This window comes from Anoplophora glabripennis, unplaced genomic scaffold (assembly GCF_000390285.2).
Source record: "Anoplophora glabripennis isolate ALB-LARVAE unplaced genomic scaffold, Agla_2.0 scaffold34, whole genome shotgun sequence".
Classification (NCBI taxonomy): domain Eukaryota; kingdom Metazoa; phylum Arthropoda; class Insecta; order Coleoptera; family Cerambycidae; genus Anoplophora; species Anoplophora glabripennis.
Genome location: NW_019426074.1, coordinates 824,073 through 849,827, shown reverse-complemented (window position 1 = coordinate 849,827; position 25,755 = coordinate 824,073). Strand labels below are relative to the sequence as shown.

At 31.8% G+C, this 25,755-nt stretch overlaps 2 protein-coding genes across 4 annotated transcripts in view; both read right to left on the bottom strand.

Moving 5' to 3' along the window:
• The window catches only part of LOC108913671 (eye-specific diacylglycerol kinase), a 674,863-nt gene that overhangs the window by 265,520 nt on the left and 383,588 nt on the right, over window positions 1–25,755 (bottom strand). The gene's annotated exons all lie outside the window — the stretch shown is intronic.
• On the bottom strand, window positions 17,351–18,281 carry LOC111693120. Its single transcript, XM_023457268.1, has one exon. The coding sequence runs from the start codon at window positions 18,279–18,281 to the stop codon at window positions 17,379–17,381; it is 903 nt and encodes a 300-aa protein (XP_023313036.1). The 3' UTR covers window positions 17,351–17,378.

Genomic DNA, 25,755 nt, shown 5'->3' with positions numbered 1-25,755 from the left:
ACCTATCTATTGATAACCAAAAGTATTTGATAAGTTCTGACGAACTAAATTGCTAAAATGGAGCGATGCACTTCATACATGAACCACATCTGATTTCTAATTTCTAAGGGCACATTTTCTAATAAATCATTTAAGCTTTGTTGCAACAATTGCAAATACGTGGCACCATTCAATGTCTTCAAAAAGAACGGTTCAATGAGATGATTCCCAATAATCCCCGCCCATATGTTAACCATGAACCTTTGTTGGCGCTTTGTCTGTATTATTGCATGGGGATTTTCTTCATGTCAGATATGCAAATTATGGCAGTTCATTATTCCATCTCGGGTGAAACTGGCTTCGTCCGTGAACAAATCAATACTAATAAAATTTGGATTTTGCATAAATTGTTGCCGAGTGCTTGTCCATAAATTAGATGCATGTCAGCATATTCGCTGTAGGAACAATGCTCATTTATAAAATTGACAGTTCAAAATTTCTAACTTTGAAGTAACATTGATATTTCCTCATTTTCTGCGCTATTCATACCTTGTTTTTTTTTTAATTTTTGTTTAAATTATATAAATGCAACCACCATTATGAAAGTTAATTATTCTGCAGGATTATAAAATTTGTCACATATACTTAAATAAACAATAAATTACGCTTATTTACACAGTAATTAATTCGTTTTCTATAGTAGAAATCAGCTTCCGTGTAATTAATTCCATTTTTAAAGAAAATAAGACAAAATATATTCTGAATCAAAAACCACCATCAGCTTTATTTCTAAATCTTCAAACGAAACAAAATATTTAATAAGATAAGATTGTTGAAACTGTAATAAGTAAAGAAAAGTAAAACAGCTAGCAAATAAATTTAATAATAAATGTAAAAGATTTATTTTACTCTGTTGAATTTTGGCGCCGTTTGAAAATATACTCCAGAACATATTCCAAAGTTGTAATGAATAGTTGGCGTCGGGTAACTCGGAGTTTTCATCATCCCCAGGCGTTTTCTTTCAACTTTTGATCCACACACTTTAGCAAACATTCTTTCAAATTCTCTTTACCGATAACGTTAAGAAATTTGATACGCAATGATATGAACTCCACCGAAAGTAAAAGTTTACGAATTTTCGATACTCCTCGATTTGCCCACATCCTAAATCCTCAGAAGAAATTAATACATCTGATGTTTTTTAGATAGCGAAGGAAAGTCGATGAGAGGTGGGTCAGTAGGGGAGACAGAGCATACACCTATAAAAATGTTATATAAAATTACACACTAGATTATTGGTTACCGATAGGAAAAACTTTCTTATATTTCATTTTATCAAAAAAAGTTGCTCTTGATAAAAAAAATTTCTGGTTCTTAAAGTAAGACTGGAATAGAAAAATTTAATATTTCTTGTACGGGGTGTTCAAAAAAATGAAAAAACCTTAAATGGTCCAAGAGTAAAGTGCACGTATTTGTGAAGATGTGGAAATAAGTTACTTACTAGGAAGAGTTGTTCAAAAGTAAAAGGCAGTCTTTAATACCTATTCTCGAAAAAATCAGCCTACTTTTATTGTACCTTAACTGAATATAAAATATACGTCATAATAGTATTTGCTAGTGATGTTGTAAGTCATGTCAGTTGTATTTGTTGTAAGTTGATAGTCAGTAAATGTTTATATTGAATTTCAGGGGTATAAAAAAATCGTAGCAGGCTCTGAACCTCCATTTTAAAAGCGGTAGTAAGATCAAGAGAGGTAAGTTTGGTTTAATATCTAATCGATGGTGTAAAAATTAGTTATTAGTTAAAAATTATATTCATCAAACAAAAAAAAGACGCATCTTTAGCCCGCACACATTTATTCCAAAGGGAAACAAGTTTGTTTATTCCCGAGTCTGGAGTCTCGGAATTAATAAATTCATCAAAAGCGCTTTGAGCTGTTGTCCATAGCCGAAGGACGCCCACGATCTTCCTCATATTCAAGGATCTCGTTTAAATTCATGCAACAAAATTTAAGAGTAATTTAAGAGGTTACAATCGATATTAAAGAACGAAAACAACAGATAAGCTAAGACCGATAGATAATTTGGGTGTTGGGTGCTGGCGGTCCCGTTAATACTTCAAAATACTGAGGGGGGGGGGAGGTGGAGAGAGTGAGTTAGAAAAGTGGTGGGGGGTAGTTCGTACAATATTCAAAATTATCTTGTCAATAGCAGTGCCGCGGATACAAGTAGTAGAAGGATATAATTGAAGGAAAAATATGTTAAAAGTCAAAATCCTAAAGGCTTTCCAAACCTTAAAGGGTTATAAATAAAAAGTGTACTAGTTGAAAATAGATAGGGTGTACTTTTTTAATAAATTTTAAAATACTAACATGAAAAAGTATATTACCATTATAATTAATTATAATTAACATTACCATAATAACTTGACAACATAAATTTGCCTTCAATTATATCACTCAAACTACCCGTATCCACGAATTGTTATTGGGAATAAAAGAATTTGTAATTTTTTAATTATCGTGCAAAAAAAAAACACGAACATTTCAAATAGATTTTCTCGCACACGATACAACCTAACTACTCATGACAAGAGTACTTCTTTAAGCTAGACTATCCTGAAGTTTTCGATTTTGATAATAAAAATACCAAAAAGTCGAAGATAAAAAAATATCATCCTTACAATTTGCTGTCTTCGTTTGTCGGTTTAGTTTCCAGACACATGGTATATTACTAAACAATTTAAACAAATAATTGATCATATTTCAAAAAACAGTAGGTACATACATTACTGAGCACGACAAAAAAATTAATAACAAATCAGGAAAATTCCAGGTTTTTGTGAGTCATACACATAACTTTAATAATCTTTTTATTATGTTTTGTTTAACAAAATTTTACACAATTTTTTTAATAAAGGTACAGCTTATCAAACATTTCTCAAAAATGTCTGCCCCTTAGTGGGGTTTGATATAAGTATCAACTAAGTTACAGTCCGTACAATATTTGTTGATATAGAATCCCAAAAAAATATCAGAACTACTCTAACAATTTACCACGGCTTCGGCGGGAGCATGTCCTGAAATTTTCCGCCAATATCTTTCTTCCTCGGATTTCGAATGCGATTAATTCTAATAAAGTGACGCAGGGGTCCTCCTGGAAATCCATCTCAACAAATATTCTACGAACTGTATTTTTTCTACAATTTTTTTGTTTTACCAAAAATTGAATATTCAAAAGTACGTATCAGAGTTTATTTTAAAACTTTTGCATCTCTCACGTTTTTGCTTTAAAAATGAGCATTTATTCGTATCACATCGCAGAACAAATTCAATACAAGGCTGTTGTAATACTAATTTATTATTAGTCCAGTGGAAATTGTGTGAGTTATAATGTGATTGATAATGAATTTTATTTTTTGTTAATAAATGGTCAGTCTTAAAACAAAAAGATGAGAGAGTTAAAAGTTTGAATATAAACGATGATACGATACTCAATTTTTACAAAACAAAAAGCTGTGGCAAAAAATAACTCAGATGATGCTTATGTTAGCCTCCTTCAATAACCTAAAATTTTTATCAGAGAATGGTTGAAAAATAGCACCTGTATTAGTAGATAATTTAGTATTAGTAGATTTTACCTTAGTAATTTTTTTTTGTATTCAAATATCCTCTTTTAGTGTAACGTCTCATATTTAGGAAACCCGCAACAAATGTTCATAGTTAGTCGAGGAAATAAAGTACTAAAAACGGCCTTACCTCCGAAATCTGTGCAGGAAGAAGGATCGTGATGCAGTTTTTTGCATTCGATTCGTTAGAGCGTCCAGAAAGTTTGTGACCCTATGTAATCAATGAGAAATGAAAATTGCATCGGTGCATAAAAAAAATGCACTTTTAAAATTGCATCTCGAAGAGTTAAAAAATGAAAAATTTATGACTTTATTGACGGAAATCAGTTCAATTTTGCCACTTTTTGGGGTCGCTGAACACAAATATCACGTCGTCTCCTGGAGCTTTGTGGAAATTCGTTATAAACTCGAAGAATTTAAGTTAAGTAATTTTCAATTAGCAGAAACCTATAGATATAGGATGTATTTAATGGCTATTGCCAAAAATAAGAAGTTTGCCATCGGAAAATTCTTCCAATAGTGGATGCATTCATGCAACACTTGAAAAGAGTATACTTTCAAGTGCAAAACTGGCTATATGGAGACGAAAATGGTTTGAATCCGACAGACTGGGGATGAGAACTAAAACAAACCTTAGTCCCCATAAAAATGACTCAGTTACCTGGTCCACCAAGTATCATGAATATGATTTTCTGTGGATGCAAAACCGATTGCGGAACTTCGTGTGGATGTACTAGGATCATTGATCACATAGGGTCACAAACTTTCTGGACGCTTTAACGAATCGAATGCAAAAAACCGCATCACGATCCATCTTACTGCACAGATTTCGGAGGTTCAATGTTTCATTTCCTCGAATAAGTTGAAATTGTACAGACCGAGTCTGACCCTTGTACTATTTACATAGATACTATAAAAATGAACAACTTCAAATTAATTTATTTTTACAAGGATTTAAGTACAACCAACACGTGTTTCGTAAAAAAGATACACTAATGTGTTTAAAACTTACAAAAAACGATATAAAAGAATACACAGCCCCACAAAAAAGTATCGGATCTGGTATTCAGACCCATGTATTTCCATGTATTTTTTTCCGCTGAATCCGAATCTGCCTTCATATTTGGCCCAACGGGTCTGAGTTTTCAGGAAAATTAAAAAAACAGGTCAAAATTCACAAAAAACGTCATTTACGATCGACGAAAGTTATAAAAAATCAAATTATTCTACCAGGTCACTAGACGTATGATTTTTCACTCGTTTAATTCCAATTTATCATAATAGAGTCAGACAAGCTGGTCCAATTTCATTCAAAAACAGAAAATATATCAAAATGCCATTTTCATGGCATAATTCGTGTTGAGTTCTTGATCCATCTTTTTATCCACCCACCCATTTATGAATTCATACATCTTTCTATCCAGTCGTTCATGCATGAATACACATATTTATTCATCCACCTGTACCACCTATAAAACCCACCCATCTATCCATCTACTTTTTGTACTGAGAGACGAGATAACAGCATAGAAGATTGAGATTGCAATAAAACTTGTATAATACTCTACTTTCTAAACAAAAGAAAACGATATCTACAGATCATTCTTATTTTTGTTGCTATAACGTATTCTCTTTTCTTCAAAGGATTACGAAAGCGTAACCCTTTGCATAGATCCTTTTTCTCTTTTTAACAACCAACAAAAATCGGCCATCATGTTGTGATCCCATCTTCCTTGATATCGCTGTTCTATAACCTTCATATCCTGATGAGACCTATAAATTTAAATATATAAATTCTATAATTCCATTAGTTTGTCACTTGGGGTTTAAAACTTCTTAAATATTTCTAATATTGCCAGAATATCGCGATATTTAAGGTCATAACAACGAAGTAATTTTTTTGGCAGTTATGTCAAAAGTACATAAGGCCGAAAATCGATCTATTAAAAGTACTGAGAAATTCTTCATGATAATGTGCAATATGGAGTTGCCTATTATTTGGCGTATGTGACGTCACTACTAAAAAGGTCTATTACAGTCGCATTTCAATTTTTCTTAAACTGAGAGACTGCGTCCCCTAAGGGCGAACATTTTACTAAGGTCTGCTTATGCAAAACCAGTTCCTCTTAGCTGTAAAATCATCAAGTACCATTTGTGATATTCCTTTTAAAAACACCCCGTATACCTTAGGAATTTACTGTTTTAAGATTTGTTTCAAACTTTCGAAATTATACGGTAATAATATTTTTTATCATTATGCTCCATCACTTCCGTGTTTACGCTGCGAGATTTATCAGCTCCTAGAAGAGAACGTGCCGATTGCCTGACCATAAACACGTTGAAGTGTTCCATTTTATTGCTTAATCAATTTTTATATCCATCTTACTAGCCATAGACGTTGTGAATATTACCCCCGCCTCAATTTTATTAAGCAATTTCACAAGCACTAAATTAATTTACCTATTTTTATTGTGCGCTTTAACTATCGAGCTTTATGGCCTACTCGGATGGAAGTAGTAAAACGTACGATTGCTGTGACGTCACAGATTCCCGCCGACGTGACTGAAAATATTCTTCCGATTGAAGCGAAATTACACATAACGGTTGACGTTGGCATATCAGTGATATATAGGTGGTCTACACCAGATCTGTTTCCAATAATGATTCGCAAAGCTAGTGAGTAACGGTTATGGTTGTCTCGAAAACGGCATCTTAAAGGCAGTTTTTCTATTTTTCTATTACCTTGTACATACTTTGAAGGAAATGAGAACGCGTCGATTAGTATTTTTAGTTGCGGATTTTTTAACATTGTATACAGGGTGTCTCAAGAAGAACATATGCAGTCATAATCGATTTTTTTAATGGTACACCCTGTACCTATATTATGTCATTTTTGAATTATTGTTCGGTTAATCCTGAACACTTTTTGTATAACATACCATATCTTTAAAATCAGTGGTTTTGGTAATAATGACGTTTGAATATTGATATTTTGAAATACACACAACTAATTAAATAAAATGTTTAAATTGAACATTCTTTTAAAAGCCAACAAAAACAACCTGATATGTCAAATTTTATCTTAAACAAAACAATTTTCTTCGTATTAATCGTTTTTCATTCCTTGACCCCTACACCATTTTGATGTAGTATTTTGTGACAATAAAAACCAAACTATCACCGGCGTTTAGTTTGTCAGTGTCATTTTGTTAATTTTACGTTTCATTTTAAAAATTCATTTATCTGAGATAGAATGTATTGAAATACTTATGTTTTGGAGACAGAGTGCGTACTCAACAAGAAATGTGTAATTTATTTAATGTAATTCATCCTGATTGACCTCCAGTTACTGGATCTACTGTCATTATACGTATTACTGGAAACTGTAAATAATCCCCATATAGCCGTTAGAACAATCTCCAGGAATTGTAATTTGTCATCGGAATCTGTGTCACAAATACTCCGAAAAAATAAATATCCTTATAAGAACTATTAGAAGACGATTTTCACCGAAGAAGGCAGTTCTGAGAGCAGATAATTGAGATGAATAATCAAAACTTAGATTTCACCCGACAAATTATTTTTTCTGATGAGGCTACTTTTGTTTTAAATGGACACGTAAATAGATAAAATTGCAGATACTTGGCAACTGAAACTCCTCGTTGGACACAAGTCTTTCACACACAGCATCATTAAAAAATAAATATTTGGGCACGTATTGTCGAAAACCAAATCCTTGGACCCTATTTTTTTGAAGAAAATTTAAATGGAGAACGCTACTTAGGCTTTCTTCAGTTTGAACTCATCCCCGCTTTAGCTGTTGCATTTCCTAATCCACAAGATTCAGATATTCCTCATAATGACATGGTACACGTCCTCATTTTGCAATTGCTATTCGACAATTTCTTGACTAATAAATTAATTGAACGCAGAGGTCCTATTGAGTGGCCACCAAGATCACCGGATTTAACCCCTTTAGATTTCTTCTTATGGAGTTATTTGAAATCTAAAGTTTACGTGAATTGCCTATTCAATAAACTTGATGACTTGAAACAGAGAATACTCCAGGAAATAAGGCTTATTCCAGCAGAGGTAATTAAAAACGTTCAACAGGAAACAATACTTTGACTACAAAAATGTATTGAAGGAAACGGACATTGAACATTTATTATAAAGCAATTGCTATTTAAATAATGTTTTATGATTAAATATTATTTTTTTTCCATTTATAACATTTCAAACGTCANTCATTCCTTGACCTCTACACCATTTTGATGTAGTATTTTGTGACAATAAAAACCAAACTATCACCGGCGTTTAGTTTGTCAGTGTCATTTTGTTAATTTTACGTTTCATTTTAAAAATTCATTTATCTGAGAAAGAACGTATTGAAGTACTTATGTTTTGGAGACAGAGTGCGTACTCAACAAGAAGTGTGTAATTTATTTAATGTAATTCATCCTGATTGACCTCCAGTTACTGGATCTACTGTCAGCAAAATTGAATTGTTTGCTGAGCACGGCGACGTTAGAAAATTACCTAAATGAAAACCAGCAGAAATATCAGAAGATTCTAAACTAGACGTATTACTAGGAACTGTAAATAATCTCCATGTAGCCGTTAGGACAATCTCCAATTTGTCATCGGAATCTGTGTCACAAATACTCCGAAAAAATAAATATCCTTATAATGTTCAATTGATACATGAACTATTAAAAGACGATTTTTACCGAAGTAGGCAGTTCTAATTGAGATGAATAATCAATACTTAGATTTCGCCCGACAAATTATTTTTTCTGATGAGACTACTTTTGTTTTAAATGGACACATAAATAGACAAAATTGCAGATACTTGGCAACTGAAAATCCTCGTTGGACACAAGTCTTTCACACACAGCATCATTAAAAAATAAATATTTGGGCAGGTATTGTCGAAAACCAAATTCTTGGACCTTATTTTTTTGAAGAAAATTTAAATGGAGAACGCTACTTAGGCTTTCTTCAGTTTGAACTCATCCCCGCTTTAGCTGTTGTATTTCCTAATCCACGAGATTCAGATATTCCTCATAATGACATGGTACACGTCCTCATACAATTGCTATTCGACAATTTCTTGACTAATAAATTAATTGAACGCAGAGGTCCTATTGGGTGGCCACCAAGATCACCGGATTTAACCCCTTTAGATTTCTACTTATGGGGTTATTTGAAATCTAAAGTTTACGTGAATACACAAATAAACTTGATGACTTGAAACAGAGAATACCCCAGGAAATAAGGCTTATTCCAGCAGAGGTAATTAAAAACGTTCAACGGGAAACAATACTTTGACTACAAAAATGTATTGAAGGAAACGGACATTGAACATTTATTATAAAGCAATTGTTATTTAAATAATGTTTTATGATTAAATATTATTTTTTTTCCATTTATAACATTTCAAACGTCATTATTACGAAAATCGTTGATTTGATATGTTATACAATGTGTTCAGAATTTACAAAATTAAAAAATGGCATAATATCAGGGTGTTCCATTAAAAAAATTAATGATGACTGCATATGTTCTTCTAGAGATACCCTGTATATAATTTTGTTATGGCAAAAAATCCACAATTAAAAATACTAATCGACGTGTCCGAACGTTTTTCCACAAAATAATTACCTGAATTTTAAACGAATTTATTCCTTTCATCACTGTAGATAAAGCTTGAAGTAATAATTCACACAGTAAAAGGCAAACATTCACTGAATTTAAATATAAATTTGTCAACCAGTGATTTATTTATTTATTTATTTATTTATTTATTTATTTAAATTATTTTTCCAACAGTGAAAATCACCAATTACAGGACAAAGTATACAAATATATAATATATACAAACATGTGAGCATACAGAACAAAATGTAAAGAATAAATATAACAAACATACCGGTAAAATAGTGTAACAACAAAAGAAAAAGAAAAATAAGGAGAAAGAAAAAAGAAAAAGCTGCAACTACTCCCTATGCTGCCAATCACGAATTGTTGACACTTCTAAAAGCTATGTACAGATGTTGCAAACTACAGTTGAATATATCACTAGAGTTACAGATTAAGTTATAATTGTGTGACATAAGAAACAAGAGACGTCAATCCCACATTGATATTAGAAGCAGAAGTATAAAAAGTATGCCGATTTAGCTTCTTATGCTTCTACTGAAAATTCAAAATTATAAAGAATCTAAAATTCGATTTTCCCTACATGAAACAAGTATATCTTTTGTATGTAGAAATGGTGAAGGATTTCGATTTTCGAAAATAGAATTACGAATTTGACAAATAAAAAAAGTTACGGAGTTTGAACTTGGTTTGTTCCCCCTTAGGGACACTCCTGAAAACAATGTGTCAATTTGGTTTAGATAAAGTAATTCCTCGTAATAAATGGTACCTCTGAACAAAATTTGATCAATTTATTTCGAAGCATTTTGTAGATATTGTAATAAAATTTTGTATTAATGGTCCCCTTTAAAAGGGCGTAATGCCACAGGGGGGCGTTTTCGGGTACATGTCGATTTGAACTTTTATTCTCAAAATTACTTTCTCTATCATATGTGCTTGTTTGGCAACATCTTTTTGATACACCCTGTATATTAATTAAAATATCGCTGCTAGAATTTCAAATTAATTTACGTCGAAAGTGGTCAGTTACATCCACCAACAAGAGAAGTTTGTAGACTATCATGGCTGGTTGCTGTGTCGTCGGTTTAGATTTATTGACGTTTCGAGAGCTGTTCTCCTTTTCAGAAGAAAATCCAAAACTGAATATTAAGTTCTCTGGTTGGTATTTATATTTGCTACGTGCTCGAGTTCACGTTGTTCAGGTGAATGGATTTAAGTGAGCATCAGTCGTTTCCGAATTCCAGGTATTTATTGAAGTACAGGAAGAAGAGGAGTATATAATTTATTTGAAGGTTTGAAATACTTTAATTTAAATTCTAATCTTATAATAATTTCCTATGAAATATATATGTATAGAGAATTAAGAGAAAACTAAAATCAGCCTTTAGTAATAATATAATATAAGAACAGGTCTTGGCCCTATAGCGCAGTGGAAAATTATAGCGTACAAAATTCCAAATTGATTGAAAAGGGGCCAACAGCATCAGTAGTAAAAGCAATTATGATAATGCAACGACAATCTAGTTAGCTGTTCCTGTCTGCCTTTTCCTTTATTCCTTCGTTTGTTGCTAGGCTCGAAGGCTTGCCTTATGACGCGTTTTTCTGTACAAATGTCATTTGTTATCATGTCTAAATACATAAAAATATAGCTCTTGACCTTTCTTTCGATTTTGTCTTGGCATTCGCATTTTTACTGCTTTTATTGAATTACTTTTCTTTCTAAGGACATGTTGGACGCTATATATGTAGTCATCGGAATTTTACTTATTTAGTCTCAAGTGGTCACATAGTGGATTTATTTGTGTGGATTTTTACCGCACGATGCGGTATTAAATACATATTTTGACTACCTATAAGAAAAGATATATTTTCACTCCAAGTTATATTTTATCGCTGAGATATAGACAAATATATTGTAGCAATATATCTTTAGTTCTATTCTGTAGTAATGCTTAAACATGTATGTTTTTACAAAAGTTAACTAAACTCTATGCTGAATTTACGTGTCTAATTTTTATTTAATTAGTTTCTGAAGCCATGCTCTGTTGGATGCTGCTTTTTTTTAATGCAGTGTTAAGGCACCTGAATGAGTAGCAGCACAAATAAAGTTGCTAATACTAATAAGTCATACTGTAGATAATAACACAGCCCCACAAAAAAAAAGTGGCAGGTCCGAAAGACAACACCATGGTTTCCATGTGGTTTTGAGGTCGCTGAACCCGAATCTGGTGTCCGTTTGACACGATTAGCTCTGGTTTAAGGTCAGTTCAAGCTCAAATGTAGAAAATCAATTGTCAACAGCCTAAACCTATGTATCTACACGTTTTTGGAGTCGCCGAATCCGAATCCGGTGTCCGTTTGACTCGATCAGATCTGGTTTAAGTTCAGTTCAAGGTCAAATGTAAAGAATCAATTGCCAACAAAGTAAATCTACATATCTATAACTTTTGGGGTCACCGAATACGAATCTGATGTCCGTTTGACTCAATCAGATCTGGATTGAGGTCAGTTCAAGGTCAAATGTGGAAAATCAATTGAAAACAAAGTAAACTTACATATCTATACGTTTTAGGAGTCGTTGAATCCGAATCTGAAGTCCGTTTGAAGCGTTCAGGTCTATTAAATACTTTCTAATAGAAATAGATCAATCAACATACGAAAGATACTTATATAAATATTTTGGTTTTAAACCTAAATGAAAAATTTGAATGGGTTTGAACAGAGAGAAAGGTTTCACCAAGATATTAAAGAAGGGAGAAATTTGGATGGCAATGAAACTATCACTGATATTGCTAGTGATACTATATCACAAAAAAAAATAAATGATGTTCGAGATTTGGGCCTGGCAGAGAATGGAGCAGAGTTCATAATATCATGGCTAAAAAAATACTAAGCAAGCCGGAAAAGTGAAAGCTTTTTACTATCAGTACAGAAATAAGGAATATTTTTCTAACGATGAAGAATTTTCCTTAGGTTACTACAACGATATTGTTGGATAAATCACTTCAAACATGGATGTTATAAACCTAACGCACATTGAAATAAGGGTGCCATATTTTGAAGATAGTCTTACATAGGATCAAATACGAACAACATAAATGGCTTTACATTTGACCTTGAACTGAACTTAAACCAGATCTGATCGAGTCAAACGAACGCCGGATTCGGATTCGGCGACTCCAAAAACGTATAGATACGTACGTTTAGTTTGTTGACAATTGATTTTCTATATTTGACCTTGAACTGATCGTAAACCCGAGCTAATCGCGTCAAACCGACACCGGATTCGGATTCGGCGATCCCAAAAACGTTTAGATACATAGGGTTAGTTTGTTGACAATTGATTTTCTACATTTGACCATGAATTGACCTTAAACCAGAGCTAGTCGTGTCAAACGGACACCGGATTCGCATTCAGCGACCCCAAAACCATATGGATACCATGGTCTTGTCTTTCGGACCTGGCACTTTTTTTTTGTGGGCTGTGTAATTAACCTTTGATATTACATGTTATTTATATTGATTTAATATTAGTAAAAATGTCGACGTTTTAGGAGAGTGTTCGGCCCTGCAAAAACATTTTTTACGACACTAATTTGAACAATCCTGTCAGGCCTGAATACCAGTACACTACATTCAATACGGGTTTCAGCAAGATCTAAAGCAGCAGTTACAGTGATTAATGGGGAGTTTTTTAAATTGTTCAGCTACAAAATGGATCACAACAACAAGGCCTGAAATGATATAACAATGAATTTTACTTAAATCAAAATTAAAATAAAGTACACATACAAAAGAAGGTATTATAAAACGGTGTTATTCAAGTATAATTTTTTTTAATATGTAATTATTTATTACTCAGCAGATATTAATAATTAACGCATATTTCCATTTACTTTAGTTAAGACTGCAAACTGTACGACTATATGTAAATAATTAGTACAGCTTATAGTACGGTCTACAAATTATCTTTATTTTCAAAAGCTCTTATGCCAGTTATATAATGTACGAAATCCGATCGTGCAACCACCTCGTGCTGTACATCGGGTAATGTTAATACCGATGGTCCTATTAATTAAAGTTATAAAAAAAACTAGATCGACTGTTCTTTGTGAATGGGATCAAAGTACAAGGTAATGAAGTTGTGTTTAGGGAATCATGGAGTTATGAATTGTTAATTGGATTTAGCGTTGGAAACTTGAGTCTTACGGTTATATGGTTTAATTGTTCGGAATATCGGTTTTTTGAGGTTATGAAAAATCCTGAGGTAATGGAGTTAAATGGATTTCGGATTCGGATTCAGCGACCCAAAAAAACGTATAATAGACATGGTCTGACCTCTGAGCCTGAAAGTCAATTTTTGTGTGGCTGTGTTTAAAATGTAGGTATTCATATAATTTACTTCAAATATCTGACGCATATTTAATTTATTAGCAACAATCATTTTTCATAAGAATTATATATTAATATTTTATAATGTAGTTATTTATTACTCGTCAGAATTAAATGGATTTCATCAAAATATGCTTAATTATATGTTTATAATTGTTAAACCTGTTAAAACTTAATTTTAGTCTGATTTATTATTAATTTTTACAAGCATGTTTTTCAGATTATGTATCACAATTATATAGAGACAGGGTGTAACAATATTCCATGTACCACAAATTCTTGGGCTCTAAATAATACGATTTAACTAAATTTAATTTTGTTTAAAGTTGCTTCGTTTAGGTGCTAGAGGCTAAAATTAAGTTTTTTTCTGAACAACTCAAAAACACATTGTCCCATTTAATTATTTTTTTCAGGCAACATCAATTGTTATTTTATTTCTTTAGTTTTTTCATATATTGCAAATTTTTTGTATTTTTAAAGTGATGTAATTAATTATCTTGTTATCACTAACGCTTGTCTATACAAATCTGATTAAATTGTGAGCAAAATATCGTTTAAAGTACTACAGAGTAAGGAAGCTTGTAATCAAATGTTTTTTAATGAAAATTATTGGAAATCACAATTTTTAATAACACGCAATTATTCAGCAAAATAATAGTACTTAGTAATAATTGAACTCATATCAGATTCCCCTATTTTGTGAATTCATTTTTATTATCGAATAAATCAACTTCTTAATAATAATTAAATCATATTTCTACAAAAAATGCATTAAGGATAACTAATAAAATAACTATTTATAGAAAAGACATTAGGAATAAAAAAAATGAGGGAAAAGGACAATGTCACCTGCAATAAACATTATTTCTTATATTATTGAAAAAGTAATTACCTCAGTTACTGTCAATAAGTGGTGTCTAAAAACAACTAACACTACTAACACCGAATCAATTTAAATCAATCAACGTCTTTGTCATTTGAAAGAAACCTTATTATACGTTGACGACATTGATATCTCCTAGTGGCTAAGCCAAACAAACCAAACATCTTTAAAAAGAAGAAAGTTTAGTTAGATCGTCTTATTTTGACAACTATAATATGTGCTAGTTTTATAACGGTGTATAAAATTTTTAGCTTTGTAATATATGGACATTTCTGTATTTTGCGCCGCAGCGCAGGTACGCCTATCGTAATCCTTAACTCGACTAAAACTGGCTCCTTCGCCACAAATGCAAAAACAATTTTTATGCATATGTGCATATAAAAGCATCCTTGTGATATTTTTTATATTCTCTTAAACATGACTTGGGTCTCCACATCTCCTGTTTTTTATATCTAATTTGCCAAATATCTTTCTCCGCCCAAAGCAATACATATTTCCGATGCGTAGGTATCTGTATTGTTGAAAATATTTTTTATTTTCATTCTGTAGAAAAAATGAGACAAAACTTCGAAATACGTCGATTTTGTTTTAAATAATTGAGAAACGCAATGAAACGAATAATACTTCTGTACCACAAGTATAATTTTTATTTTGGTAAAAGCAGCAGGCATGAAAAAACTTTTGTCATAAATCCTACAACCCACGCTTTGAAATAACATTTGGAATATATTGAGTGTTCCCTAAATATTTAATTTCCCATGGCCATTCGCTTCAAAAATATTTGTAGGCGTTTATCCTACAGCTAAAAATGTATAAAAACACTGCCTCGTCTTTCGAAGCCTTGATATAATTTTTCAACTGCATTGTTCATTAATAATAATGAAATGAAGGGTAGATTTTAATCAAATATGCAAAACTTGCATATTTTTCTAATTATCTTAAAATATTGGAGAAATGTGCTCCATCGAATTTATTATAAAGCTTCAGGGAATATTTGAATGTTCAATTGCAATTACCTAAAAGTCAATAAGGATTCAAATTGAAGCGCCACGAAAATTTACATTATTAATGCCAAGATCTCAATAACAGTATATATTTTCAATGAAATAACAGTTTTATAAATCTCGGTAATCTACCTTATTTAATTATTCTGGTAGGTTATTTTATAGAAAGGATGTCAATAATATTCAGGGTTAACATGGGTTTAATTTAATTAAAACGTTTTCTCTTTGTCCCTGGATGACAATTATCTAGAATTAATCAAATACTTTAGGACCATTATATGGCTACATCCACCAAATTATTTTAGTCTCAACATTTCTTTATTTGTTTGGATTAAAACACTTGTACAAAGGATAATTAGTCTTAAATTTGTACATACACATTTTATTAGTTTTAGCCATATGAGTAACTAAATAAAAGGGTTTTATTCTCGGCAGAGTACCGTCATCTGTAGCTGGTGCAGCAAACGACACACTCGGAAACCATAGACCATAAAATAATTAAGGAAACTGCATTGGAAAACACAATTAGAGTAACCATTAATTCTACTATCTAATAGATGTCGCTGCACCATAATGGCGGTAAATTTAAATGTAACAAAATACACAAAGAATAAAAAGTGTTTCATAAGTAATAGATCACAAAACAGCTATTAATAGTTTAAGTTAATCATTGAAATTAACGTGAACCATTAACACCTCTTCCATGACCCATTACTTATGAAATACCTTCATTATCACTTGGTTAAATGAAAAAGTTAAAGCAGTGTCTGTGTGACAAAATTCATTTTGTTATGAATTCGAAAATATTTAAGTATCAAAAAAATGTACAGGGAGACTCTTGTAATAATTATTTTTTAAAGAAACCATTAAAAACTGCAAATTTTAAAGAATTTGAAAGAATTATTTACCTGCTTTTATGTAAAATGCATTGCACAGTGATTTGACAAAAATTATGGTTAGATACATTTGTTTCGAAGTAATTGGTTTTCATCAGTACGATGTAATATACTACACATATAGTACTTATAACAAATAACAATTTTAAACATATGCATTTCGGTTTTTTATAAGGTGGAGGTGAAAAATCATCCTAAATTGAAGTTCGGCAGCTCGTACTTTGAAAATTCTGTAATGTTACGTTAACAAATTGTTTTGCTGAATGTTGGATACTATCCGAGGATTCCGAGGTGATATTATTACAATTAATAGGTGAACATGTAGTGGATCCTAAAAATAGTGTTGGCACAGCACTTCCTATTACTGTTTTTTAAACTTTTTTTTACTCAAAATGGTCTTCACAAAAATAATAATGTGGATTTTGGATAAAAAACGAATAAAAAACAGTAAGACAGTTCAGACAATTGATTCAATAAATCCCTTATTATATCTAAAACAAAACAAATTTATTAATGAATAAAACGCGGCAACCTACCTGAAGTCCTGAAGATAAACTATAACCTCAAACCTCAAACATTTTACGTTGATTGAAATATTTCAGTCAACGCATTCTATTTCTATTGATTTAAAGGTTGTAAATACAAGGTGGACCAAAAGAAGTCATCCGATGTTGTTTGGCTCTCATTTTTTTCTAAATGAAAAACTTCGATTCTGTTTTTTGATTATGTTTATTTGAACTTTTAGAATTTTATTGGTCAAGTCGAGATGATATCGGCCAAATGGGCGCCGCCACAATTGATTGCTATACGGGCTCGTTTTATGGCATTTTTCATCGCTTCAGCGAGAACTTCGGGCGACAGATTCTCGCACTCGTGTCGAATGTTGTCCTTGAGGGCTTCCAGGGTCTCGGGCTTGTTCACGTAAACACGGGACTTCAAAAAACCCCACAAAAAAAGTCTGGAACGGTTAAATCGGGCGATCTTGCGGGCCAGTGCAAATCGCCAAAACGAGAGATGAGGCGACCCGGGAACGCCGCCTTCAGAATATCGGTTGTGGCTCGCGCAGTGTGTGCCGTTGCTCCGTCCTGTTGGAACCACATGTCCTCCAGTCCCAATTCGTTCAATTGCGGCAGAAAAAACTCGGTTAACATGGCCCTATAGCGCGCACCGTCCACTGTTGTCGTTTGACCAGCGGCGTCCTCGAAAAAAAATGGCCCGATGACTCCTCCAGCGTGAACAGCGCACCATGCAGTCACTTTGAGCGGGTGTAATGGCTCCTCGTGCATCACTCGTAGATTTTCGGTGCCCCAGAAGCGATAGTTTTGCTTGTTCACGTACCCGCTGAGGTGGAAATGAGCCTCATCGCTCATTATGATTTTGGTCGAAAAATCGTCCACTTCGTCCTCGAGATTGAGGATGGCTTGGGCGTAGGTTACACGCGTTTGGCGGTCGACAGGCAGCAGCTGATGCACGGACTGGACTTTGTACGGGAACATGCGCAGGTCTTTGACCAAAATTCGCCTTAGGGACGACCGGCTGATGGCTAATTGCGAGGCACGGCGTCTGGTCGATGTTTCTGGCGACAGCTCGACATCCTCGGCAACAGCGGCGATATTCTCGGCAGAACGGGCGCTCCGGGGCCGGCCACTCTTGGCAGCGTCTCGTGTGGTCCCATACTCTTCAAGGTTGGTGGCCAAACGGCGCAGTGTTTGCGCAGTCGGTGCCGGACGACCGGGGAATCGGCGACGGAATTCGCGCTGCGCCAACACCACAGACGAATTGTTACGCAAAAAAATAGACACGATTATTCCGCGTTGTTGGGGAGTGTATCGCTCCATGGCTTGTTCACTTGTATTCTACATCTGTCTAGTTCACAAATGTCAAAACAGATTTGACATTGGCCGCCATTTGCAAAAAAAAGAGCATGTTCCAATAGGGTGATTTCTTTTGGCCCACCTGTTACATATTCGATCTGTGGTTGCAGATTTCTATTTAACAATTTATATAAAGGACAATGTTTTGCTGCATCAACGTGAGATGGCCTCAGTGAATGCATGCTCCGTCCGGCCTATCCAATAAAATCCTCTTTTCTATTTTGCTCTTATGGTTTTAGCCAATTAAGACAGAATTAACTTTTCACACGTAATTAAGTTCTGTATATTTTTAACTTAGTCCGCCAATTTTCTTGAATCTTAATCTTCAAATTGCCTTTATAATAATAATTAACTAACTATTAAATTAGTTTGTCCTATAAAACTCTGTACTTTTATTGATTATTTTGTTCTGTTCATTGAGCCTATCAGATTTAACCATACTGTTTGAATGACTATTTGATGATCTTAATTTTCCATCTCGCATTTACCATTTTATTATCTCTTGATATCGTGTTTTAATAATAATGACTTAAGCAATTGTAAGTATGACCCAATAAAAACCTCATATTGGAGTACAAGAACCATGTCCTTTAACAATAACTAAATCTTGATGTATGATTCTAGACCAAGGTTCGATTTTTATCTCCACCAAAGAATTTCCGTTACATCAAGTTGGGGTGAATGAAACTGTACAGACGTCATCCTTTGAATTAGATGTAAGGCCATAGGTTCCGTGTTTGCGCCATGTTAGGCACGCTTAAGTTCCTTACTTTATGTTAAAGGGGGTTCGACGAAATTTGAAGATGGGGGTGGCGAAGTTTACATAAACATCAAATAAGCGATAGATATAAACACAGCCGAAATAAAATCTGAGGTTGTTTACGATAAAATAATGGATCTAAGCCGTTAAAATAACATTAAACGCGCAGGATAATGTGTCTAATGAATCTAATGAGATAAGTGTAAATTTTATAAGCAATAATTCTCATCGATTTCAGAGTGAAAGAGGGTTATTAAAAATTATTTTTTTTCATAGAATTAAGTGCTCGTTTAATTACATATCCTCGATTCAATTCTAATTTTCCAAATACAAGAATTAATTAATTAATTAATGTAAGATGCAAGATGTAAGGTACAGAATAAAAAATGTTGTAAGCTTGTCTTAATAAACGCGTGTTCAATTACACAGCCACACACAAAAAAAAGTATACCCAAGAGACCCACATATAATTTCCGAAGAAATTCGATGCACTGAACACGATCCTCTAGTCAAAATTCATGATTTCACGACAAATTTCGAAGAAAAGTGAAATTTTTGGGTGAAACCTCCAAATATGGGTCAAAATTGATTTTTTTCCTAAATTTTGTCCTAATATATCATTTTTGTAGTATTTTGAGGCACTGAATATGATGCCACTGACCTCTGATTTTGATATTCCTGAGCAAATTCATAATTTGGGTTTTTTTTAAATACCTGAAAATTAAAAAACAAATTACTACTAATTTATTAATATCATCTTTAATATGTTCATATATGTCATCAACAAAGAAATTATATATGAATCAATCAATGTCGGTGTACAGTAACTTTGCTTTATCATTAAATTTATTTTTAATGTAATTGTAATAAAAATCATACACCTAATATACTAAAGCCTGCATATGTAGGTTTATTAAATATAACGTTTAATCGTTTCATTTCAATTATAATCATATCTTTATAAAAAAATTGTATAATTGTCAAAATTTGGCTTTAAAATACAATGATTTGCATCATATCTACCGGACTATACGTCTTTTATATTTTCTAACATTTTCCATGGTTTTTCCAAAAACAACATTGTTCATCAATTTATAAAAAAATTTGCTTTATTCTCTTCATTCTATATTTTCATCCAACAAATTTGACTAAATTTTAAAATTCTATGAATGTTTTCAATTTTTAATCCTAAAGCTGTAGTTTATTTTAAAATGCGATAATGCGATATATCTCTCTTTATCAAACAGTTAACAATAATTTTGGAATTTTTGATTTTGAAGGTAAAAGTGGTAAGTCCTTATGTTTCTTGTGAAGTTCTTAGTAATTACTTTTTTAATTTGCAGGTATATAAAAAAGCACTAATTTTCTATTTTCTGATAAATATTGAGGTCAGAGGTAGGTAGTAGAACGGTATCATATTCAGTGCGTCAAAATTCTACGAAAATGATATATTTGGACAAAATTTAGGAAAAAATCAGTTTTTACTCATATTGGGCGTTTTCAGTCAACCTTATGAGTTGAGAATACACAACATATGCTGATTCACCCCGTACAAAAGTATACGGAACGGGTTCGCTACAAAAACTTTTTAAGTTTAGCAACTCCGGTGCCATTAATAAACACGCAACGAACAAATAATAATTACATTCTCAAATGAAGTTTGGACAGCTAACAACTTTAGAAGACAAACACTAACTTCAACGCGCCTCATTACTAGGTTAGAGACTTATTGACGTCATCACGGCGCGAAGTAAGCTTTATTAAGTTAGAGACAAATGGCCTAAGGGATTGGTTTACACGCAGCTCCTTGTAGTCGCTTGAACTTTAACTTTCAATATTCGCTACGAGATGAGGCAAACAGGATACAAACTTGGCGGATAGCAGGATAATTTTTGCAAGTTTCATTCTGAAGTAAGGAACATAGTACATCCTGCACGTTCGCCAAAAAGCTTTCAATAGCTGGGAAGAATCGCGTTATTTAAATAAGAAGTGTCGCCTTAATGGCCACACAAAAAATCTCTTTGTGGGGATGCTAACGAAACTTATAAAAGCGTATCTTAAAATTAATAACGAAATACATCTACACGGTGTCCCAGAATAACGTGTCATAAATTTAGTACCTAGTTGATTAACATCAAAAAGGAAAACAGTTTTTTACTATGGATCATGTGTTTTAATTACATTTTAGCCATATATTTCCCAAATCAAACAATGTATTGCGCTGAAAAAAGGTAAGGTTGTTAAAATATATCAAAATGCACTCACTTGTAACAGTTGTTTCAAAATTTAATTTTTTATAGATTTTTGTATGGTTTTATGGTACATAATTTAATATTGAAAAAGCAATAATATTTAAAAAGAATATAAATACGACCTGAATTCGACATGCATACTAGAGGGTAGGTATATCGTGTGAAACTGGATTGATAGAAGAAATATCTAAATATTAAATAATTTTTTTTTTCATGTTCAGGCAAAACCTGCGTCTACATTTTAATTGAAATGACATAGTCAAAATAAATTTTTGAGTTTTCAAACATGTAGAAGCAATTGCTAATTCTTTTACTATCAATAAACATTTTAAGACATTTAACAAACTTTCTGGCAGACGCTGTGTTAATTTACTGTTAAAGATTCACCTTGTAAGAAAGGAAAAGGTATCGATAAATTCTTTATTGAAATAAATTTTGTAGTAGAAGCGTATTTATTTATTACACAGTAAGTATATACTTTATATTGACTACTTTAAACGATATAAAATTATTTACTTTATGTTAAATTAGTGAGGAACTCTAATATGTCTTCAAAAAATATAATTAATAAAATTGGACGCACGACGGGGTAGATTATAGGCGACTGAATTAAAAAAAAAATACAATGGGAACCACTGACTAATTTACTTCATAAACAATTCATGATTACATGCGGTTTTTGTTAGAAGAAAAAATTAGGGGTGCTATTAGCTTTATGGCGCGTGTGCGCGACATTTTTTTAATTAAATATACGCTACCCTCATATTCCCCATACCGCTTCAGTTTCATACAAGTGACAGATAATGCGTGTGGTAACATTCAGTCACTAGGATCGTAAAATAACTGAGGATTTTTTTAATACCTAACAATGAACCCTTTATGAAATTTTCATTTTATTTTCCCCGAAGTTTTCAATACATGTGAGTTATTTTGAACATTAGTTAATTAATATTTTACAAAATACGGGGTAATCCAAAATTATTGTTCATGTTTTAATAATCTTTAATAATGTTTTACCAGTCAGTGTGAAATTTTATCTGGTATATCAGATTTCAGATAAAAACATAGTTTACTGGTGACAATTTTATGTTAAGAATTGCTACATTTCATTCAGTTTCTGTGAAAGAATTCAATACGTTTATTTTTTTAGCTCATCTATGTTGCAGTTTAAAAAAATATTTATAGAGACTAATTATTAAATTAAAGTGATGCTTTATTCCGAAATTTAAATTGAATAATTACAAAACACACTTTAAATAACAGAGTATTTTGATCAGAAAGGAAAGGAAAATAAACATTGATGCAATTAACAATCAATTGAAAATATTCATGATGGCAAGAGACACATGTTTACTATTTATGTATAAAAACAACTGTTTTAAATACAGATAGTTTTATCTAAATGTTTCTATCCTATTGTGTATAAACATTTTACCTTGTATTTACCATAAGTTTTAAATATTATTGATTAACCCTCACTTTTAAAGCGAATTGCAAATAAATGGAAGGACGAACAATTTGTTAAAGTTAGATGTCATACTAGTGTAAAGGTTTAAGCAAATTGGAAAAAATTCTAATTTTTGACAAGTTGATCGATGGACAGAGAAGGAGTTTCACTCATAAATGAAAAACATGCAACAAAATCATGAATAAAATTAAAGTATAGCATACCTACATTAAGAATTTATGAGTGGAATTAAACTCAAGCCATTGTAAAAAGTTTCATGTAACGTTTTCGTAACGCCATATTTATGCATCGACAAAATTTGTAAAATTGTAGATTTAAAAGTATTGATGAACTGCATGAACCGCAAAATGACTTGTGCAGTGTGTAAAAGACCTTCTAAACATCAGAAACTGTACTGACATTCTAATCTAAGTTCAAATTAGTGTATAAACTTTGAAAGTTTTCTATGAATCGGTAGACCGAAAAACATTTCAATGAATAAGCAACATAAAACAGGAAAATACTGTTAATAAACATGAAAAAGAGTTAATTTTAAAGACATTGAGTAAATTTACAGGCATAAAATCAAGCTATACAGCATAATTTATTCAGAATTTCCAAAATTAAACATTGGTAGAAAATTTCAATTTGAACGTAGAGTAGAATCTAAATACGTAAAGATTATTCTGATTAAAATATGCATAAAGTCAATATTCTAAAATAAAAATTTCTCAAAAGTTTATGTTGACACTTCAATAGCAACGAGTGATTTGTATTGAGTTCAATAAAAGTAAAAATCGAGCTCGAAGTAGCCAGTCTCTGATAAGTTTTCAAGCAAGAAACATCGTTAATTTTGTTCATACATTGCCAAAATACATAAAAGTTTTTAATCATAAAGAGTAGTGAACCTAAAGTTTAGACACAAAAATTTGAACAAAAGTAAAAATATTGTGAAATTCATAGAAGTTGGTAACAGTTAAAAGTGTAGTGAAGTGGTAGCAGCACAGGCAGCAGATCCTAAGGATATCGGAGAGCAGAGGAATGCACCACAGCACAGTGAAACCAATATAACTGCATGTGGAAACGTGACTTGTATAACTTAAAATTTGGCCAAATTAAAAACTCAAATTCAAAACAACCTTAAATGCAAATATAACACAAATTTAAAATTCAATTCATAAGGTTTTAGTAAGTCGACATTGAATAAAATCATAACATAAACATATAAAAATTAATTAATAAATTAGGTTAAGTAACAATTCTGTTAATTATAAAATGTTGCTTGATAACTTGTAATATATACAGATTTGTCAAACTTAAATCTATGTCATTTAAAAAAATAAATTCAATTGTCATCAAATAAATAGAAATAAAGGAAACCACACCCTTACCAGTTGAAGTTAGCTCTGCACATAGTAATCTAAAATAAAATTTATGGCGCCCATTAAATAAAATCAAAATCACATTCATTCATTCACTTTTACAACAACTAAACATAACAATATAATAATAAAGTAAGAAAAAATTATTTCTTTATAACATAGTTATTTGTTGTGTAGGTTTTACTTTAATTGTAAATATTCTAGTTCCATCATTAATAGTACCGAAAATGTTGCGTTTCAATGTTTTTTTTCAAAAAATAAATAATGAATTGGTGTCCTTTTGTGCAAAAATTATACAACTAATGAAACGTCTATTTGTTGACTTTGGTCATTAGTTATAGAAATTTTTGTTACTTATCAAAAATAATGTAAAAATTACGTAATTTTTTTATATTATCCTTGACCTCCATAATTAACTTCTATAGGTTTTTTCAAATATTACCTAAGTAATTTTTTATAGTGTCATATGATTTATTATATTTTGGCAGAGTCGAAAGTATAGCTTTTCATATTTTTTCAGTAATACAAATATATACATAGGGAAATTATTTGTTTACGTTTCATATAGTTTCCATGCTTGCAACCTAATTACATGACTGATTAAAAACAAATATGTTTGTTACATATACCTACATTTAATACATATTTAGGGAAGTAGAGTGTAAAAACACAATTAAATGCAGTGAAATTAACAAAATAAATGTTAGCATAGAAATAATAATAATTTACATACATAATTTTGTAAGGGTTACCACTTAAAAGAAAATTAAAACTTCTACATCAGTATAGTGCAGAATATTTAGTTTTTGAGATATTTGAAGAAAAAAATGGGTTTTGTATTAATTTGTACCTGTACCTCGAAAACGAAGCTTTAAAACATACAAGTTTATATGAAGTTTTCTTTTTAATTTTACATGTTCTATCGCCTATTAAATTTTTCCTAAGACAGTCTGTATGATAGATCTGATTACATTGGAACCTCTTTTGATAATCAAACATAATGTATTTAACTTACAGAATTATCTATTTATTTATTTACACTATTTATTGTGATAAAACACCCTGCAGAGACAAATATTTAATGCAATGAATTGAATGGCGGACAATTAAGTATCGATTAAATATTTGAAAACAAAAGTGTATATACATTTTGTATCCAAGTATCCGAAATTTCTCAATAAAGCAAAATATATTTAATTAATAATCAAAATTTACTTTGCTTCCTTCAAAATAGGCTCCATTTGAAACAATACACTTTTTCCAACGAACAACCTAGTCATCAAAGCCCTTTTTAAAGGTATATTCCGATATGGACTTCAACTCCATCAGCGATTTTTGTTTTATGACTTTTTCCAAGAAGTGGTAATTTGAGTTTGAGAAAGAGGAAAAGTCAGCAGAGGTCATATCCGGCAAATACGGTGGCAGCTCGATGATATTCGTTGAGTTTTTGGTCAAAAATTCATTCAAAATTATCACTTTGTGTGATAGTAGATTATCGTGATGCCAAGTCCAAGAATTGTCCTTCCATAAATCTGCTTTTTTGCAGCGGATATTCTCTCTCAAACGTGTTTTTTTTTTTTTTTTTGGTTTCGGTTCA

Coding starts and splice junctions, on each gene's coding strand:
- LOC111693120 (XM_023457268.1), bottom strand. CDS start 18,281: ATGGAGCGATACACTCCCCAACAACGCGGAATAATCGTGTCTATTTTT.